This window comes from Schistocerca americana, chromosome 3, assembly GCF_021461395.2.
Source record: "Schistocerca americana isolate TAMUIC-IGC-003095 chromosome 3, iqSchAmer2.1, whole genome shotgun sequence".
NCBI lineage: Eukaryota > Metazoa > Arthropoda > Insecta > Orthoptera > Acrididae > Schistocerca > Schistocerca americana.
In genome coordinates this window covers 781,256,769-781,278,801 of record NC_060121.1, presented here as the reverse complement: position 1 = coordinate 781,278,801, position 22,033 = coordinate 781,256,769, and the positions used below count along the sequence as shown (strand labels likewise).

The following is a 22,033-nucleotide window of genomic DNA, read 5'->3' as shown; positions in this document are numbered from 1 at the left end:
AAGAGATGGATGTTTCTTCTGCGATATTGCGGAAAAACATGCCAGGACTGTAGCCGCTGTGCATGATTGCCGGCAATGGTGATTACGAAGATACACAGTTGCAAGGAGATCGGGCTGTGGGTGGCCACATGGCACTACCGAAAGGGAGGACGATCGTGTTAGAGATCGCATCGTGCTGCATCTCCAGTAGCAGTCTGAACAGCAGTTGGCACCACAGTGAGACAACGAACTGTTACAAATCGGTTGCTTCAGGACAACGAGCCAGACGACCTGTAAGGTGCATTCCATTGAGCCCAAACCACCACCATTTCCGACTTCAGTGTTGTCAAGCGAGAACTTACTCAAGGGCGGGGTGGAGGTCTCTTGTGTTCTCTGATGAAAACTGGTTCTGCCTCGGTGCCAGTGATGGCCGTGTGTTGATTAGGAGGAAGCTAGGTGAGAGCCTGCAACCAGTCAGTCTGTAGCCTATACACACTGGACCTACGCCTGGAGTAATGATTGAAGGTGCGGTTTCGTATTGCACCAGGAGCAGTCTCTACATCTACATCCATACTCCGCAAGCCACCTGACGGTGTGTGGCGGAGGGTACCTTGAGTACCTCTATCGGTTCTCCCTTCTATTCCAGTCTCGTATTGTTCGTGGAAAGAAGGATTGTCGGTATGCCTCTGTGTACTCTCTAATCTCTCTGATATTATCCTCATGGTCTCTTCGCGAGATATACGTAAGAGGGAGCAATATACTGCTTGACTCCTCGATGAAGGTATGTTCTCGAAACTTCAACAAAAGCCTGTACCGAGCTACTGAGCGTATCTCCTGCAGAGTCTTCCGCTGGAGTTTATCTACCATCTCCGTAACGCTTTCGCGATCACCAAATGATCCTGTAACGAAGCGCGCTGCTCTCCGTTGGATCTTCTCTCTCTCTTCTATCAGCCCTATCTGGTACGGATCCCACACTGCTGAGCAGTATTCAAGCAGTGGGCGAACAAGCGTACTGTAACCTACTTCCTTTGTTTTCGGATTGCATTTCCTTAGGATTCTTCCAATGAATCTCAGCCTTGCATCTGCTTTACCGACGATCAACTTTATGTGATCATTCCGTTTTAAATCACTCCTAATGCGTACTCCCAGATAATTTATGGAATTAACTGGTTCCAGTTGCTGACCTGCTATTTTATTTGATAAGGGATCTATCTTTCTATGTATTCGCAGCACATTACACTTGTCTACATTGAGATTCAATTGCCAATCCCTGCACCATGCGTCAATTCGCTGCAGATCCTCCTGCATTTCAGTACAATTTTCCATTGTTACAACCTCTCGATACACCACAGCATCATCCGCAAAAAGCCTCAGTGAACTTCCGATGTCGTCCACCAGGTCGTTTATGTATATTGTGAATACCAACGGTCCTACGACACTCCCCTGCGGCACACCTGAAATTACTCTTACTTCGGAAGACTTCTCTCGAATGAGAATGACATGCTGCGTTCTGTCATCTAGGAACTCTCGTTGTTATCCCACGCACCCTGACTGCAAAATTGTACGTCAGTCTCATGATTTGACCTGTTATGCTGCCATTCATGAACAGCATTCCGGGGGGTGTTTCGCAACGGATAACGCTCGCCCACATGCCGCTGTTGTAAACCAACCAACCATCAACAGAGCGTTGACTTGCTGCCTTGGCCTGCACGATCACCAGCACTGTTTCCAATCGAGCACGTGCGGGACTTCATCGGACGACAACTTCAGCGTCTCCCACAAACACCACTAACCGTCCCTGTATTGACTGACCACGTGCAACAGGCATTGATCTCCATCCCACAAACTGACATCGGTACCTGTGCAGCACAATGCATGCACGTTTGCATACTTGCATTCAACATTCAGGCGGTAATTTCATTACTGTACACATTATTTTTGGCGTTGCGATTTTTTTTCCTTTCAGTGTATTTAAAAACATGAATGCATTGCACATTTAGTGCCGTTAATGTTACTGCTATTTCGGTCGTTTAAATTGCTATGAGCAGATTTTTTTCAGTGCACCTACAAAGTTACCAAACCTCAAGTTCAAGAAATGCCTAGAGTTAACGTGATTTCGGGGAACCTCCAGGATCGGCGACCGTTAACACTGTACCAAAAATTCCATTGCCACAAAGTAAAAAAGAGATGATGACGTCACACAGTAATGACTTCCAAGCTCGCTGGTAGATGAACGATCAGTGACGGTGAATCATTTCACATTCTAATTGCTAAGAATAAGAAAATGCAGGCTGCTAACATCAATTGGGATCGTAAATTATTAGCAACATTAAGGGGCTCCGGAACGCCCTATACTTGCAATGTTAAAATAAGGAAGTTGAACTTTTTACAGATTATTTATTGGAATATGGGCTACAACTTAACACAGGGATTTTACAAAATTTTATTTCAGTTATTAAAGATGATTTTTTTCAATTGTAATGAAAATTCACAACATTTTTTTGCAATTTGTTATTTATATATTCAAAAATATGCAGTTTTTTGGAAAAAGGCTGTGTTAAATTATGCAGAAGGTACTGTGTAACATTTACTGAAAGTTTGAAACAAATATGTTTGGAAGATCCTTAGAAAACATGTAATTAGTATGAGAAAATAAAAGTTTTGGGAATCGAGTGACAAAGATTGGATTAACTTTTTAGTGCATTCCAGGTCCATAGGATGGATTATCTTCATTCTCTACAAACTCCTCCTCCAGCTAACTCTTGTTCCTCCTCCTGTTTACTCTTGCTTGTATTTCTAGACTCTTTACAGCCCTGTCTGCAGCCCGAAGGCGTTCCTTGTCTAAAGCAAGCATCGCTCGTACCATGTTAGAACCTATCTTCATTCCCATATTTCTAAATACCTTGCACCTTACAATGTTGCCATCATTGAAAGTCGCAACAGCATCATACACACCAAAGTGAAGTGTTTCTATTCCAACAAATACAGTCTTGGGGATTCTCGGCCATATAACACTATTTACACTTTCATTGGGGTTTTGAGTTTTTCCGTGAATACACTTTTTCAACAGTTCAGGTGCTGCTAAGTCTCTGAAAATAGGTTTTATCACCTCCATTATTGCATGAGGCAGACTATGCTTATGAGTGTACACTTCACCAGTTAGCAATCCTTTGTTATATTTACACCAACTTCTTCTTTGGGACACAAGCTATGTTGGGGATTTTCATCGGTTGAAGAAGTATGAAAAAAAAAAAGAGCCCAAACAGCCTTCTTCATTTCGTCGACACTTTGTGTATTTTGCCTAATAGCCATTCCATAATAGTTCTGTATTTTGTCAGTTACACTGTCAGTTAACCTTCCCTTCCCATCCAACCCTTTACCATCACTGAGTTTTTGTTTTTTGTACGAAGCTTTCAGTCGCCGAAGTCTTGTTCCCATTCGCTTCTGTACGTGTCCAATACACTCAAATTTCTGCACTACATCATCATCACCATAGTGCTTCAGTCCTTGAACATGTTTGAAACTTTTAGAATCACCGTCACCAAGGTAATTAACATATCGCACTTTATCACACGCCTCAGAACGCTGGAATATACTGGCAACACCAGCCACTTCCATTCCTCCACTACTGCCACTATAGTTAGCTTTGCAATTATTTTCATGTGTACCTTTATATTTTTGTGGACATCTACAATATTTTGATATCATCTAAAACTTTCCCTGTATACATACTGGTGGCAGATACTACACCATGAAGAGATGTGTGTCCCCGTTTATGCCAGGTACCATCGAACGCCGCAGTCGAATCTCTGTTACCATTATTTTGCATTACTGCCTCTTCCACAGCGTTCTTCATAGATTCTATAAAGACATCTTCTACTTTAGACCCTATTAATTTATTATAGGTCGTAAACTTGGTTGGGGGATTTAGAAGATTCATGATGCCACAGAAAATTGCACCTGCAGTAGCACCCTTACCAACTGAACGCAAGGAATAAACAAATCTAATGTTGTGTTCGTAGATTTTGCTACCATTTTCTTCAGTTGCAGTTACTGCAACACTGTTCCAAAAGGTGGTCATGTATGAACACTTATCACATTTCAGTTGTATTTCACTAGCAAGTCCTACGTGCTTTATTATGGAGAGTTCCAGACCAACTTCACTACAATGAATACATCTTACACAGTTTGAAAAAATTCCTTTGAGAACCGACATATCAAATATTTCATTCACATCCGATTCGCCCATAAAACATTCATAGTTTTCACTCATTGAACCAAGCTTCTTCTGTGAAGTATTTTCTTTCCCACTTTGACTGCTATGGGCAGGTGTACTTGAGAGGTTAGGTTCACTCACTTGGTTATCGTCTTTATTGTTTACAGTAATAACACATACCTTTGGCTTTCCTACATTTCTCCTTTTCTTAAAAGCCTTCAGAGGATTTCTAATAACTTTACTTTTACTCATTATTATACTTCAACAAAACAGAGACTCAAGAAACAGAATTAATTACGAATATTTTCGAGAGAACGACAGAGTAAATAAACATGAAACAATCGACAATCACACCAGCGATACATATTGAACCATCACAGGTTAGCCACAACACATACTTTATCTCACATCACTAAAATGTACCTGATGAACACGGACTTTAATAATAACACCATTTCACAGCAGTTTAACAGCGCCACAGTGGGTCCGCCCACGTAGAACACATTTCAAAAAAAATTTAAAAATAGTTGTAGTCTTCGGAATTGAATAAATTATATAACTATTAAAAGGTAATTGTCTGCAGATTCAGAAAACGCAAAAAAGTAAAAATTGAACTTTTCATGATTTTGAGCCTTTCCGGGGCCCCTTAAGAGTTAACAATATGGTAGCGAGACCTCCTGTGATTATTTGAATTTCTGTTATTGACCAACTTCTTGTAGTGCTGCCATTGCGATATAAGACTGGAAAAGAGCTGGCTACAGCTGTGTGTGGAAGTTACTGAATGGGGGCTTCAGTCCTATGTTCAAACTTAAGTTTTTTTTTAACTGACTGTTGTAAACTTTACGCCAGGAAGAGGCACCACGCACAAGCAGGACTGCAATCACTAGTATACAAAAACGAGAAAGGGAACCAGTATGTGCTTCAGATTGTATTAGAGTATTCGAGGGCGTGACAAAGAGACATTACCAAAAAATAAGCTTATAAATTATAGAGTGCAGCAATCTGTCGTCCTTTTTAGATTTTATTATGCAAATCCAGTTTTCGGCTAGTAGTCATTCTCAGTGCTAAAAATACCAAAGTACTGAGTCAGATGCTATAATAAAAAGTTACAACCAATGGCATAATTTATATGGTTTGTATATTATATACCGCTATTTTCAATGCATGTAAGTCCCTGTTCTTCGGGCGTCAGTCACAGTACTATTGTATACAGAAGGTGGAGAACACGTTGGTTTGTTGTATGGTGCCCTCTATATGAACTAAGTACATAATATTTAAGGAAAGTAAAACACTTCAAATTTACTTGGGAATTTCATAAATTAAAAACATAAGTAAAATTCTTTATATTGCTCTCTGACTTATTTCATATTTGCCGTTAAATATGTATATAAATTTCCATGTTCCACTCCTTGTGAGTCAGTTTTCTTATTCTTTAAACATCTAAGTAACGTCAGATGGGTAAATCCTTTTTTTTTTAAATTATTTATAACACGAGAAGGCACATGCTATATACAACTATTACAGTTGATCTGATTAAAATGTTTTTATCTTCGTATTATTTTTCTCTCTTTATTAAAACATTATAACAGGTATATTGTTCCTCTTATTTGCTAAATAGTTCATAGATGGCGCCAAATGTCAGCCAGATGGATGGTTGGTGTAGCTGGGCTATTCCGTTACAGATGTAGAGGGTACTAGCCTCTTTGTCACTTCAAACCGATTTTTCTTATAAATACAATAAAACCAACACACTGAATTGCTGTTAATAACAATGTACATGCATCTGAGCTAACATACCATGGAGAAAGTTCTGCAGGTTCAAACTTATAACCGTCATACCCGTACAATATTATGCTAAAGGCTGCTACATATTGGCAAGACAGTAGGAGCTACTTCGTTCCCCCTGGGTCAAAGATAGAAATTTAAATCAAATCAACTCTAATTGTTGTATATAGCATGTGCCTTCTTGTGTCTTATAAACAATTTTTAAAAAAAAGGGTTTTACTCATCTGATGTTACTTAGATGTTTCAAGAATAAAACAACTGACTCATAAGGAGTGGAACCCGGAAATTTTCTGATGTTTTCTTATATATCTTTTCTGTATTTACCGGTAAATATGAAATAAGTCGGACAGCAAAATAATAATTTTACTTATGTTTTTATTTTATGAAATTCCCATGTAAATTTGAAGTGTCTTTCTTCCCTTAAATATTATATACGTAGTTCATATAGAGGGCGCCGTACAACCAACCGATGTGTTCTCCACACAGCCTGCCTTCTACATACAGTAGTATTCGAAGAACTGTGACAGACGTCTGAACAACAGGGACTTACATGCATTGAATAAAAAATAGCGGTATGTAATATATAAACCATATGTTATGCCATTAGCTGTAACTTTTTATTATAACATCTGACTATGTACTTCTTGTATGTTTAGCATTGAGAATGGCTAGCTACTAGCCGAAATCTGGATTTGCATAATAAAATCTAAAAAGGATGACTGACTGCTGCACTCTATAATTTATGATTCACATTGAGTCGCTGAGTGCATCCACTTTCCGAATGGAAGGTAACCTGACAAAAAATAAGCGTTTGTAAAAGAAAATTTGGTTCTCATAATTTTGATCCACAAATACTGTACATGGTGGTGTTACTTACGAACTATTAAAGTTAATACAACAAACTTAAATATTAAGTTTTGGGTAGTTAGATGGCGGGGTTCTTAGCTAACTGGAATGAACATAAGATGGTAATAACTTCCTTTGCCCAAACTTGTAATCTTTTATGAATTTTCAAAGAAGAGGTTTTTTTCCGGTATTTTTACATTTAAAGAAATTCTCAGAAAGTCGAATTGTTACGTTCTTAATTTGCGTGCTAACAGTAGTGGTACCATATTTTGTCACGTTTCACATCAACAAATGTATAATGCAGCAAAGCGATGTGGGACTAAGTAAAGAACAGCCATGAGTAAATACCAAAAATTGTGTAGGCAGACAACACTCCTTGATGTGAACGAAAATCGGACATAAAATACCACCACTATATCAATAAAACGAAACACGTTTGGTGACAAAAGTACACATTTTCTTGTTGTTGGACAGACAAATTTTAGATATCTTCAGTAGTTGTTATATGCTTCCACGTTCCCAGCGATGGATTCTAGACCTGTTTTTATATGTTTGTTTAGAAAAATATTCTCTGAACTGTCTTTCTTTTATCAGCGACGCGCTGAAGCATTTTGTGTTCCAAGTGTAGCCTGAGGAGATCCACTGGTTTGTTATTAAGAGGACGAAAATTTCAGTGGCTTGTTTATTGTTGCCATTGTTGACTAGCAAATATTTATCATCATACTGGCCACCTTTTACGATACTGCAATGTCACAAAACTCATTTGTGCCCATGATACTATGCTGTGATTCAAGTGCTAAGTACCTGAAGTCTTAGTTTCCAGCCATCTTTCTCTCGCTCACTTTCATTTATCTGTTGTTGTTGTTGGCTTCAGTCCTGAGACTGGTTTGATGCAGCCCTCCATGCTACCCTATCCTGTGCAAGTTTCTTCATCTCCCAGTACCTACTGCAACCTACATCCTTCTGAATCTGCTTAGTGTATTCATCTCTTGGTCTCCCTCTATTATTTTTACCCTCCACGCTGCCCTCCAATGCTAAATTTGTGATCCCTTGATGCCTCAGAACATGTCCTACCAACCGGTCCCTTCTTCTTGTGATGTTGTGCCACAAACTCCTCACTCTCCAATTCTATTCAATACCTCCTCATTAGTTATGTGGTCTACCCATCTAATTTTCAGCATTCTTCTGTAGCACCACATTTCGAAAGCTTCTATTCTCTTCTTGTACAAACTATTTATCGTCCATGTTTCACTTCCATACATGGCTACACTCCATACAAATACTTTCAGAAACAACTTCCTGACACTTAAATCTGTAATCGATATTTAAAAATTTCTCTTCTTCAGAAACGCTTTCCTTCCCATTACCAGTCTACATTTTATATCCTCTCTACTTCGCCAATCATCAGTTATTTTGCTCCCCAAACAGCAAAACTCCTTTACTATTTTAAGCGTCTCATTTCCTAATCTAATTCACTCAGCATCACCCAACTTAATTCGACTACATTCCATTATCCTCGTTTTGCTTTTGTTGATGTTCATCTTGTATCCTCCTTTCAAGACACTGTCCATTCCGTTCAACTGCTCTTCCAAGTCCTTTGCTGTCCCTGACAGAATTACAATGTCATCGGCGAACCTCAAAGTTTTTATTTCTTCTCCATAGATTTTAATACCTACTCCAAACTTTTCTTTTGTTTCCTTTATTGCTTGCTCAATATACAGATTGAATAACATCTGGGATAGGCTACAACCCTGTCTCACTCCCTTCCCAACCACTGCTTCCCTTTCATGCCCCTTGACTCTTATAACTGCCATCTGGTTTCTGTACAAATTGTAAATAGCCTTTCGCTCCCTGTATTTTACCCCTGCCACCTTCAGAATTTGAAAGAGAGTATTCCAGTCAACATTGTCAAAAGCTTTCTCTAAGTCTACAAATGCTAGAAACGTAGGTTTGCCTTTCCTTAATCTTTCTTCTAAGATAAGTCAGAAGGTCAGTATTGCCTCACGTGTTCCAATATTTCTACGGAATCCAAGCGGATCTTCCCCGAGGTCGGCTTCTACCAGTTTTTCCATTCGTCTGTAAAGAATTCGTGTTAGTATTTTGCAACTGTGACTTATTAAACTGATAGTTCGGTAATTTTCACATCTGTCAACAACTACTTTCTGTGGGATTGGAATTATTATATTCTTCTTGAAGTCTGAGGGTATTTCGCCTGTCTCATACATCTTGCTCACCAGATGGTAGAGTTTTGTCAGGACTGGCTCTCCCAAGTCCGTCAGTAGTTATAATGTAATGTCTACTCCTGGGGCCTTGTTTCGGCTCAGGTCTTTCAGTGCTCTGTCAAACTCTTCACGCAGTATTGTATCTCCCATTTCATCTTCATCTACATTCTCTTCCATTTCCATAATATTGTCCTCAAGTACATCGCCCTTGTATAGACCCTCTATATACTCCTTCCACATTTCTGCTTTCCCTTCTTTGCTTAGAACTGGGTTTCCATCTGAGCTCTTGATATTCATACAAGTGGTTCTCTTTTCTCCAAAGGTCTCTTTAATTTTCCTGTGGGCAGTACCTATTTTACGCCTAGTGAGATAAGCCCCTACATCCTTACATTTGTCCTCTAGCCATCCCTGCTTAGCCATTTTGCACTTCCTGTCGATCTCATTTTTGAGACGTTTGTATTCCTTTTTGCCTGCTTCATTTACTGCATTTTTATATTTTCTCCTTTCATCAATTTAATTCAATATTTCTTCTGTTACCCAAGGATTTCTACTAGCCCTCGTCTTTTTACCTACTTGGTCCTCTGCTGCCTTCACTACTTCATCCCTCAGAGTTACCCATTCTTCTTCTACTGTCTTTCTTTCCCCCATTCCTTTCAATTGTTCCCTTATGCTCTCCCTGAAACTCTGTACAACCTCTGGTTTAGTCAGTTTATCCAGGTCCCATCTCCTTAAATTCCCATCTTTTTGCAGTTTCTTCAGTTTTAATCTACAGTTAATAACCAATAGATTGTGGTCTGCCCCTGGAAATGTCTTACAACTTAAAACCTGGTCCCTAAATCTCTGTCTTACCATTATATAATGTATCTGATACCTTCTAGTATCTCCAGGATTTTTCCATGTATACAAACTTCTTTTATGATTCTTGAACCAAGTGTTAGCTATGATTAAGTTATGCTCTGTGCAAAATTCTACCAGACGGCTTCCTCTTTCATTTCTTACCCCCAATCCATATTCACCTACTACGTTTCTTTCTCTCCCTTTTCCTACTCTCGAATTCCAGTCACCCATGACTATTAAATTTTCGACTCCCTTCACTTTCTGAATAATTTCTTTTATTTCGTCATACATTTCTTCAATTACTTTGTCATCTGCAGAGCTAGTTGGCATATAAACTTGTACTACTGTAGTAGGCGTGGGCTTCGTGTCTATCTTGGCCACAATAATGCGTTCACTTTGCTGTTTGTAGTAGCTTACCCGCACTCCTATTTTTTATTCATTATTGAACCTCCTACTGCATTAGCTCTATTTGATTTTGTATTTATACCCTGTGTTCACCTGACCAAAAGTCTTGTTCCTCCTGCCACCGAACTTATACTCGTTCGTAAAGTACAATCAGTAACTACGGGTCCATCAATTTTTCTTGCTTTATGCTCTTCTTCACGTGAAAAGGTCCCAGTATAGTCATTTAGCCGTCATTTAAAACAATGCACATTGCGAAAAACCAAGGAAAAGATAATTTGGAAGGCAAGATAATGAGTCTTTAGACTTTTTTAGTTGCTAATGTAAACATGTTTTCTTAGCTGAAAACATTCGCAGTGTTTAGCACAAGAATTCACCCGCTTAAAAGCGTCAGCCGTACGGCCTCTCGGCTCATACTGACGATCTTGAGCGCCAGTCACGAACTTGTTAAGGCACTGACTCCATTTCGAGAGGAGTGAGGTCTCCGGCCAACCAGGCTTCTTTCCGTGCTTCCCGAAACCAGTACCGGTAAACGCCAGAAAGTTGCTTTTGAACAGGTCACCGTCGATTTACTACTCCATCTGGTCCAAATCTCAACGATTTAAAGGAACTTCGTTCATTGTTTCCAAAAGAGGCGTCCGAAAACGAATCCATGACCGAAGCATGGAAACGTGGATGCTCACCACAGATGTCGTCTTCCTCCATGTCCAGCGTACCTCTCACAACACTCTTTTCTCGTTTGACTGTCTAACTTGCCTTTCAGTCCGATCAATGAAAACATATCACTGCACGTAGCGACTCTAACATTGTGCGTAGGAGTTCCACGCTGTTTCTTTCAGTGTTATTTCATTTAAGTTGATAAGTTGTGCTGCTTCGATTTAAGTATAATTCTTTGATTATTTGTTCAGAACATTCACCATCGAAGACATAAGCTCCTAAACTCATAGCGTTGTGGAAATCTCCGTTTTAACTTTCCAGTCAGTATTTTCCTGATTGTTCGTACCCATGTCATACTTCCATCCTTGAATTTAATCTCCCACGAACAAACATTGGTCATTATTACAAATATTCTTTGCTGCTTGCTCAAGCAAAAGTTGAAGACTTTTGTAAAGCATTACGCACCGACACGCAGTAAAGCGACACAGATGTCAAATCTCTCTCTCTCTCTCTCTCTCTCTCTCTCTCTCTCTCTATATATATATATATATATATATATATATATATATATATATGGAAATTTTTCGATAAGTACGAGGGTCCTTCAATAATTAAGAGACAAATTGTCCTAGGAAAATACTGTTAGCAGGGCAAGCTTGATACTTTCATGGCTTTAAGTGGGCATCACTAGGGACGAGCACTGATCAGCTGATGTATCAACATTGTTTTGTTTATAACCTCAAAAATACATTTCAAGATAGCGAGTCCGCTTGAAACGTCCACATTAATTGAACAACGTTCTGTTGTTCGGTTTTTACTTGCTGTAGGCGAGAAACCAGTGAATATATAGTGTACAATGTCTAAAGTTTGTGGTGAAGGTTTTATGAATCGTGTAATTTTTTTACAAATGGGTAGAGCAGTTCAAAAATGGTCGCGACTCACTGACTAACGAACACCGCTCTGGCCGACTAGTTGCAGTTTCAAGTCCCTCACTTGGAAGTCGTATTGACGACATTATTCGTGCCGACCGCCGTGTGACTGGAGATGCTAGTTGATAAGGTTCAATTAGTACTGGTACAGTTCGTAACATTATCTGTAACAAGCTGAAGTATTGCAAAACATGTGCAAGATGGATCCCAAAGGAGTTGACGCGGCTACACAAGGAAACAAGGTTGAGAGTGTGCACAGAGCTAAAGGAGCGTTATGAAAGAGAAGGTGAGCACTTCCTCAGCAAAATTTTAACTTTTGATGAAACTTGGGTTCACTATTTTGAGCCAGAATCAAAAAGACAAAGCATGGTGTGGAAGCACACCAACTCACCTGTCAAGAAAAAATTAAAAACCCAAGCATCAGCAGGGAAAGTCATGTTGACGGTGTGTTGGGATGCTGAAGATCCGTATTTTTGTGATTATCTCGAAGAGCAGCGTACAATGAACAGCCAATACTACTCGGGTTTGCTTTTAAACAAGGTGAAGCCAGCCATGAGAGAGAGACTTCTTGAATATCAGAGGAGAGGTGTGATTCTCCAGCAAGACAACGCACATCCTCGTATTGTACAACTAACCCGTGAAACCATCGACAAAATGGGCTGGGAAATACTGCCTCATCCCCTTTACAGTCCTGATTTAGCACCTAGTGATTTCCATTTGTTTGGTGCATTACGTAGACAGGGGTTCCAGGATAACGAGGGCTTGTAAAAGTTTGTGGGAAATTGGTTCAAACATAAAGATAAAGAATTATTTGCAGCCTGAATAAAAAAGCTTGCAACCCGTTGGAACAAGTGCATAAATGTTCAATGGGATTATTTTGAAAAGTAGAAAAAGTATTGTTTTGGAGACACACACTTTTTTTCTCCAGACCAATTTGTGTGTCTCATTATTGAATGACCCTCGTACATTATCCGATCTGAGTAGTATGCAGGGCAAAAATCGGTTAGTAAAATGTTTAATTTCAACTATGTGATTTTTGGAAATAGTGCTTCGTATTGTGCGACCTTTTATACTATTAATGAATGAGTCACAGAAAAGATTAACTTTTTCTTAATAAGTAGTTACGAACTTAGTCTCAGATTTACCTAAAAGCTATGAAAAATCCGAACTGAAAGTGACAAAGAAAGTAAGAACATCGCCGCCACGCAGAATATCACAGGAACTTATTTATAGCCTGCAAAGAAAGTATAAAAGTACGTATTTGTGACGTGTACGCTGAGTTCTGTTTTTTTACACTTCCAGAAATTTCGATTGGGTGTTGTGAAATAACTGAAACTTGCACGAGTAAGTGCCGGTCCGCTGCGGAATTAATATGTACTATAAAGCATTTCAAAAGTACCTCTCTTTCATTTTGTATGATGATTTCATTGTGTATTATTTGCCTTATTCGTCCTGCGTCCTGTCACGTGGAACAGTACTAAAAGTAGCTCTAAAATACTAATGATAAACATCATAGAGAGATTTTTACTTTCCATACCCACTTCCTATATTTACAGGTATGATGTATCATGGTTAGTAAAATGAATCATTTTGTCTTTTAGGAATTTCCGGGTCAAAGGAAAAGAACGGCGCTAAACGACGGCCAATGGATGTTGAAGTGGATGACAGAAAGCACTGGCAACAACAAGTGGAACAGAAAGAACAGCAACTGCAGCAGAACCACTTACAAGAGCAACAACAAAAAGATCAGCAAGAACAACCACCCCAGAAGCAGTACCAGCACACACAGCATCACCAACAGTCTTCACCTCATCAGCAGCCCTTGTATCACCACCAACAGCCTTCTCCATACCAGCAGTCCCCATATCACCACCAGCAACCTTCACCACATCAGCAGTCACCATATCACCACCAGCAACCTTCACCACATCAGCAGTCACCATATCACCACCAGCAACCTTCACCACATCAGCAGTCCCCATACCATCAACAGCAGCCTTCACCACATCAGCAGTCCCCATACCATCAACAGCAGCCTTCACCACATCAGCAGTCCCCATACCATCACCAGCAACCTTCACCACATCAGCAGTCCCCATACCACCACCAACAACCTTCACCCCATCAGAAATCTCCATATCTCCAACAAGCAGCTTCACCACATCCACAGTCCCCACTTAATCACCAACAGCTGCCACCTCATCATCAGGCTGCTCAACACCACCAGCAGCCATCAGAAATACACCAACAGCCCCCCCAACATCACCAACAACTGTCACCACTGCAACAGACCCCTCAGCATCACCAGCAGCCATCACCAATTAGCCAACAGGCTCCTCAACATCACCAGCAGCCATCAACACTACAACAGTGCCAAGAGTCATCACCACTTAACCAACAGGACACTCAGGATCACAAACTCCCATCACCCCCACAGGCCCCACAGAACCGTCAGCAGCCATCGCCACTTCAGAAACAGAGCCTACAGTATCACCAGCAGCCATCACCTTATCACCAACAGTCATCACACCACCAGCAGTCATCACCTTATCACCAGCTCCCATCCCCTTACCACCATCAACCATCACCATATCAACAGCAGCCCTCTCAATACCACGAGCAGTCTTCGCCAAATACCCAAGAAGCACATCAACAGCATCACAAATCACCACCACAGAATCACCAACAGTCTTCGCCGCAGCAGCAGCACCAGCAGCAGCACCAGCAGCAGCAGCAGCAACAGCAGAAACCGCCTCCGTCGCCCCATCAGCAACTGCCTCTGCAACAGCACCACCACCAAGCCTCTCAGCTCCACCAGCAGACTCCACAGCAGGTGTCACAGAAAAAGCAGCAACAGCAGCAGGAAAACCACTGCGATACTCGGCAAGGTCAAGCCGAGTAAGTATTTAAGCAAGTATGTGATAAATTTCTTTTCAGCCTATAATAATACTGTTCTCATGAATTACAATTCTACGTGACTTCACGAAAGAAGACAGACCTGCATTAGCACTAACTGTTCACTGAGTGAACAGGTATGTTCTCACCACTTCGTTACTGTTAAGATGCAAATAATTCGGACTGTTGTGAATGACACATTGTCTCTGACACTCGAGAATTCCTTATTAAGGGAGACGATCAGTGAAAAGTAAGTTTTTCGTTTACACTGACATCATACAAAATATTCCTTTAAATAAAATACAATATACTGAAATAAATTTACACTATGTGATCAAAAGTGTCCGGACGCCCCCAAAACATACGTTTTTCATATTAGTTGCATTGTGCTGCCACCTACTGCCCAGTACTCCATATTAGCGACCTCAGTAGTCATAGACATCGTGAGAGAGCAGAATGGGGCGTTCCGCGGAACTCGTGGACTTCGAACGTGGTCAGGTGATTGGGTGTCACTTGGGTCATACGTCTGTACGCGAGATTTCCACACTCCTAAACATCCCTAGGTCCACTGTTTCCGATGTGATAGTCAAGTGGAAACGTGAAGGGACACGTGTAGCACAAAAGCGTACAGTCCGACCTCTTCTGTTGGCTGACAGAGACCACCGACAGTTGAAGACGGTCCTAATGTGTAATAGGCAGACATCTATCCAGACCATCACACAGAAATTCCAAACTGCATCAGTATCCGCTGAAAGTACTATAACAGTTAGACGGGAGGTGAGAAAACTTGGGTTTCATGGTCGAGTGGCTGCTTATAAGCCACGCATTACGCCGGTAAATGTCAAACGACGCCCCTCTTGGTGTAAGGAGCGTAAACATTGGGCGATTGAACAGTGGAAAAACGTTGTGTGGAGTGACGAACCACAGTACACAATGTGGCGATCCGATGGCAGGGTGCGAGTATGGCGAATGCCTGGTGAACCTCATCTGCCGGCGTGTGTAATGCCAACAGTAAAATTCGGAGGCGGTGGTTTTACGATGTGGTCGTGTTTTTCGTGGAGGGGGCATGCACCCCTTGCTTTTTTTCGTGGCACTATCACAGCACAAGCCTACACTGATGTTTTAAGCATCTTCTTGCTTCCCACTGTTGAAGAGCAATTCGGGGATGGCTATTGCATCTTTCAACACGATCGAGCACCTGTTCGTAATGCACGGCCTGTGGCGGTGTGGTTACACGACAATAAGATCCCTGTAACGGACTGGCCTGCACAGAGTCCTCACCTGAATCCTATAGAACACCTTTGGGCTGTTTTGGAACGCCGACTTCGTGCCAGGTCTCACCGACCGACATCGATACCTCTCCTCAGTGCAGCACTCCGCGAAGAATAGGCTGCCATTCCCCAAGAAACCTTCCCGCCCTTGATTGAACGTATCCCTGCGAGAATGGAAGATGTCATCGAGGCTAAAGGTGGGCCAACACCATATTGAATTCAAGCGTTACCGATGGAGGGCTCCACGAACTTGTAAGTCATTTTCAGCCAAGTGTCCGGATACTTTTGATCACATAGTGTGTACAGGGTGAAAAGTATTTAAACCGGCAAACTCAGGGAGGTTGTAGGGGACATCGAAATAAATATTTCTCCCTAATGTTATTTCTCCCTAATGTCATTCTTCCCTATGAGGAGTATTTAAACCGGTGGAGGCCGTATTACGCTCTTCAGTTGTAGGCAACTGCTGTCCACCAGTGAAGTTGCGCATTGTCTCTGTTTATTAATGGAGCGATTCACATGGAGTAAGTACACTGAAATGCTTGGTGCGTACTACGTAGCGCGCGACAGCGGACGAGCTGCACAGCGGGTTTAACAACAATATCCTAATCGCCGTATCCCGCATCATGCGACCTTTGGTGCTGTGTACCAACGTCTGCGTGAGACCGGGTCATTTAGCAAATTACATGGACAGGGACGCAGTCGCACAGTAAGTACGTTGCAATTTGAGGAAGCTGTCTTGCAGCATGTGGAGCGGGATCCTTCAATCAGCACTCTTGCAATTGCACGTAACATGGGGATGAATCGGACGCATGTAAGAACAGTCCTTCGAGAGCAATTGTTACGTCCATTTCACTTATAGCGTGTCCACAACCTGAAAGCAGTTGATTATACACCCAGAGCACAGTTTTCGCAGTGATACCTGGGACACTGTGAAATGCATCCTACATTTCCATCCTCTGTGTTGTTTACCGATGAAGCAACGTTCGGGCGTGATGGAGTCTTCAACATGCACAATTCGCATATTTGGAGTGAGGATAACCCACATGCCACAGTTACTAGCGCTCATCAAGTGCGGTTCTTCGTTAATGTGTGGGTCGGTGTTGTTGGGGACTGTTTACTTGGGCCGCACCTGCTACCTGGGCCATTAAATGGCAGGCACTATTACAATTTCCTCTCCAGAGCATTGCCAGAATTGCTGGAAAACGTCTCGCTCCCTACAAGACAACGCATGTGGTTCCAACATGGCGGGGCGCCGGCACATTTCAGTCGTCGTGTGCGTCGATTCCTGGACCGACGGTTCCCAGAAACGTGGATTGGCATAGGTGGTCCTGTACCATGGTCTGCTCGATCCCCAGATTGTCCCTTCTGGACTTTTTTGTTGGTTTAATTAATTTGTTGCCAGATAAATCTTCCTCTACCGGTTTAAATACTCCTCATAAGAAAAAATTACATTAGGGAAAAATATTTGATGTCCCCTACAACCTACCAGAGTTTGTCGGTTTAAATACTTTTCACCCTGTATAATTGCACTCTAAGTACTAAGACATAATGAAACTTTCCTACTAGTGTAGCAGACTGTAATTAATGTACGTCTCTACATTGCTCGGTCACCACGAACGACCAACACTGCGTCCCGTCTGAATTCATGAGATTATTGATGAGATCCTTGGCAACTTTTTTCTGCTCTTCGAGAACAGCTATCATCAGCTGTGCAATAGTTGTGTGATGTATTAGCTTAGTTAAAATGTGTCTTCCAAGAGAATGAAACGCTTACTGAAAAGGATTTGCCGCTAAAGCATACTGGTCGTGTCATTAGCGATACGACACCTTGGGAGCAAACTTACAGCGCTATGAGTACGAGCATGAACATTAATGAAATGGAAAGCATCGGCCATAACGCCAGGCTGTCAAATCAGATGTCAGAAGAGGACATTCCTGTACTACAGAATAACGAGTTTAGAGCATCCACAATTTTTCATTTTAAGCTACACGCCAGATCAAATGTTCACCTGCTTCTGGTTCCACGCTGTCTTCGTAAAAACGCGTGGCCGCCATGATCGACAGCAAAAGGCGAGGTCTATAAAACCCTGCTCCAATCGTTCTGATCCATTTGAAGTTATCTTTCCAGTCCTCTGCATTTACGCAGTTCCTTGCCTCACACAATCCCGCAAAGATCAAGTTATCAGTTCATCTTTTTTAATCGTTCGATTATTAAAGGAAAGAAGGAACTGTCGACCTCGTTCGTATAGTCCTCCTAGACCTCACCAAAAACTCTGTAAATCATGTCGTTCGTTGTGCCCCTATCCACAGTATTATTCCACTTCGTCTTCATACAACACCGCGCGAATTGGTAGTAGGGCAAATACCATGGGTCTGCACGCATATAATCAAACTTCACGTAAACGCAATGGATGAATAACTCTGGCCAAGGTAATGTTGTCGCAGTAGGGTGGAGCGATACTCTAGGCTCAGCTGTGGGCGTTCCACGTGTAAACTCTGACGGTTCTCGCCTAGTGTGTCGGCGTAGTGGTTAAGCAGGACTATAGGAAGTGCAGGACTATGATCCCCGTCCCCTCATCCAGATTTAGATATTCCTTGCTATGCAAGCACTGTGAGCAAGTCATTCGTGGACACACTGAATAATATCCTGGGATATGGCATCAGTATACAGGAGTAGGCTCCGAATGACTTCCAACACAGAAATCCGATAGTCTTCACAGTATGATGTCGTCGTCGTAGTCGTATCTCCATCTTCGTCCCCTTCAGCCAAATGCGTAGGACTGCTGCAGCATTCATGCTTAATAAAACATTGAAATGCCATTTATAGCGATCCCATTCTAGGTGGAATGCGAAAACAAATATCGTCATTAAACGTCTCTTGCCCATTTTAAATAAGTCTGCTGATTTAAAAGGAAAATTAAAATTCAAACAACAGTAAATAACTTTCATATTCATTCTCTGGAATAGTCTCGTTGCGAAACGCAGTTATTTTGTCCAAAGCTCGTTGGTGAGCAACTCCCTCTACTTGAACATGTAGACACTCGGGAGAAAGTGGCCTCACCCGATATAGGTCCGTGGATGGTACCAATATGTTCCAAACGCCGCGCGAAAATGATTTTTCAGAGGGCCATATCTTGGGTTCTATTTATCAGAGATAGTCCTTGGCGTAGCGGCCATTAGCATTTCCATTGGAAAAACGGCCATACCGTAGCTACACTCCTGGAAATGGAAAAAAGAACACATTGACACCGGTGTGTCAGACCCACCATACTTGCTCCGGACACTGCGAGAGGGCTGTACAAGCAATGATCACACGCACGGCACAGCGGACACACCAGGAACCGCGGTGTTGGCCGTCGAATGGCGCTAGCTGCGCAGCGTTTGTGCACCGCCGCCGTCAGTGTCAGCCAGTTTGCCGTGGCATACGGAGCTCCATCGCAGTCTTTAACACTGGTAGCATGCCGCGACAGCGTGGACGTGAACCGTATGTGCAGTTGACGGACTTTGAGCGAGGGCGTATAGTGGGCATGCGGGAGGCCGGGTGGACGTACCGCCGAATTGCTCAACACGTGGGGCGTGAGGTCTCCACAGTACATCGATGTTGTCGCCAGTGGTAGGCGGAAGGTGCACGTGCCCGTCGACCTGGGACCGGACCGCAGCGACGCACGGATGCACGCCAAGACCGTAGGATCCTACGCAGTGCCGTAGGGGACCGCACCGCCACTTCCCAGCAAATTAGGGACACTGTTGCTCCTGGGGTATCTGCGAGGACCATTCGCAACCGTCTCCATGAAGCTGGGCTACGGTCCCGCACACCGTTAGGCCGTCTTCCGCTCACGCCCCAACATCGTGCAGCCCGCCTCCAGTGGTGTCGCGACAGGCGTGAATGGAGGGACGAATGGAGACGTGTCGTCTTCAGCGATGAGAGTCGCTTCTGCCTTGGTGCCAATGATGGTCGTATGCGTGTTTGGCGTCATGCAGGTGAGCGCCACAATCAGGACTGCATACGACCGAGGCACACAGGGCCAACACCCGCCATCATGGTGTGGGGAGCGATCTCCTACACTGGCCGTACACCACTGGTGATCGTCGAGGGGACACTGAATAGTGCACGGTACATCCAAACCGTCATCGAACCCATCGTTCTACCATTCCTAGACCGGCAAGGGAACTTGCTGTTCCAACAGGACAATGCACGTCCGCATGTATCCCGTGCCACCCAACGTGCTCTAGAAGGTGTAAGTCAACTACCCTGGCCAGCAAGATCTCCGGATCTGTCCCCCATGGAGCATGTTTGGGACTGGATGAAGCGTCGTCTCACGCGGTCTGCACGTCCAGCACGAACGCTGGTCCAACTGAGGCGCCAGGTGGAAATGGCATGGCAAGCCGTTCCACAGGACTGCATCCAGCATCTCTACGATCGTCTCCATGGGAGAATAGCAGCCTGCATTGCTGCGAAAGGTGGCTATACACTGTACTAGTGCCGACATTGTGCGTGCTCTGTTACCTGTGTCTATGTGCCTGTGGTTCTGTCAGTGTGATCATGTGATGTTTCTGACCCCAGGAATGTGTCAATAAAGTTTCCCCTTCCTGGGACAATGAATTCACGGTGTTCTTATTTCAATTTCCAGGAGTGTATGATGCAGTAGGATCAAAATTAAAAATTTGGGTAGCTCAGATGGTAGAGCATTTGCCTGCGAAAGGCAAAGGTCCCGAGTTCGAGTCTCGGTCCGGCCCACAGTTTTAATCTGCCAGGAAGTTTCAGATCAGCCACACTCCGCTGCAGAGTGAAAATCTCATTCTGTAAACATTACACACTTTGACAAACTGCCTATTCGCTTCTGTCTCGGGTTCTTCGGCCGACGTTCATCTAATGATTTTTCTGACGTTTCGCCAGCACGAGTGGCTGTCATTGTCAAAGCTTCATCCTCCATTGCCGGTGGTGAACTGGAGCCGAGCTCGCGGCCGCAGTCTATATGTACCTGGCGCGCCAACGTCCGAGGGCTTCTCCGCAGTCATTTCCGGTGCGGTTCTCCTCTTGCTACCTGCGAAGGTCGTTCGCTGCAGCACGGGAAGCCAGGATCCGTTTACCTTAAGGATTTCCTCTTTCTTATTGAAGCCGTTGGCGTGTTTTTGTATTTCTACAGCTTCTCTGAGCAAGAGTGTGTGATAGTGCTTCTCCACAGCCAGAACTTCGGTGTCGGCGAATTTTATTACTTGGATGGTCTCACTCAGTGCGTGCTCTGTCACGGCCGATTTCTCTGCCTGCCCCAACATGCAATGACGCTTCTGTTCTTTGATCCTGGTGTTGATTGATCGTCCTGTCATTCCGACATCAACTTTTCCGCATGTGCACGGTGTACGGTATATTCCCAACATTTCAAGTGAGTCTCTTTTCTCCTTTCCCGATCTACGACGCTCTTTGATCTTCCTTGTCGGTTTGAAAATCATCTTTACGCCATGTTTGCGCAGTATACGGCCGATTCTGTCCGTCACTCTGGGAATGTGTGGCAGAAAGGCCGTATCCGACATTTCTTTTTCTGATTCCTTACTACGCCGAATGTTTGGCGCTGTTACACTTCTAACATAATTTGTGGAGTACCCATTGCTCCTCAGAACACTTTCCAGGTGTTGCATTTCGCGTCTGAGGTGCTGCGGCTCACATATTCGTTCTGCTCGCGATAGGAGCGTATTAATCATGCCTCTTTTTCTGGCTCGAGTGGTGGTTTGGTTTGATAGTTTGTGCAGATATCGGTCCGTGTGTATCGGTTTTCGATACACGCTGTGTCCCAGGTTTTCGCCATCCCTTGTGACCAGCACATCTAGGAATGGCAGTTTTTTGTCCTTTACTTCCATGGTAAATTTTATGTTGGCATGGAGGCTGTTCAAGTGTCTTAGGAAGTAACCGAGCTGTTCTTCACCATGGCTCCACACAACGATAGTATCATCGACGTATCTGTACCACACCTTAGGTTTGCAAGTCTCCAAGTCAAA

General features: G+C 43.0%; 2 protein-coding genes across 2 annotated transcripts in view; both read left to right on the top strand.

The window, feature by feature from the left end:
• Positions 1–22,033, top strand: part of LOC124606401 (putative mediator of RNA polymerase II transcription subunit 12) — a 509,903-nt gene that overhangs the window by 386,124 nt on the left and 101,746 nt on the right. The window contains exon 6 of the mRNA XM_047138381.1: positions 13,475–14,771. Coding sequence (XP_046994337.1) covers positions 13,475–14,771 — 1,297 coding nt within the window. The remainder of the gene's footprint in view (positions 1–13,474; positions 14,772–22,033) is intronic.
• LOC124605815 (deoxynucleoside triphosphate triphosphohydrolase SAMHD1) overlaps positions 14,670–22,033 on the top strand; it is a 355,281-nt gene continuing 347,917 nt past the window's right edge. Inside the window, exon 1 of the mRNA XM_047137726.1 lies at positions 14,670–14,771. The gene's annotated coding sequence lies outside the window, so the exon portion shown is untranslated. The remainder of the gene's footprint in view (positions 14,772–22,033) is intronic.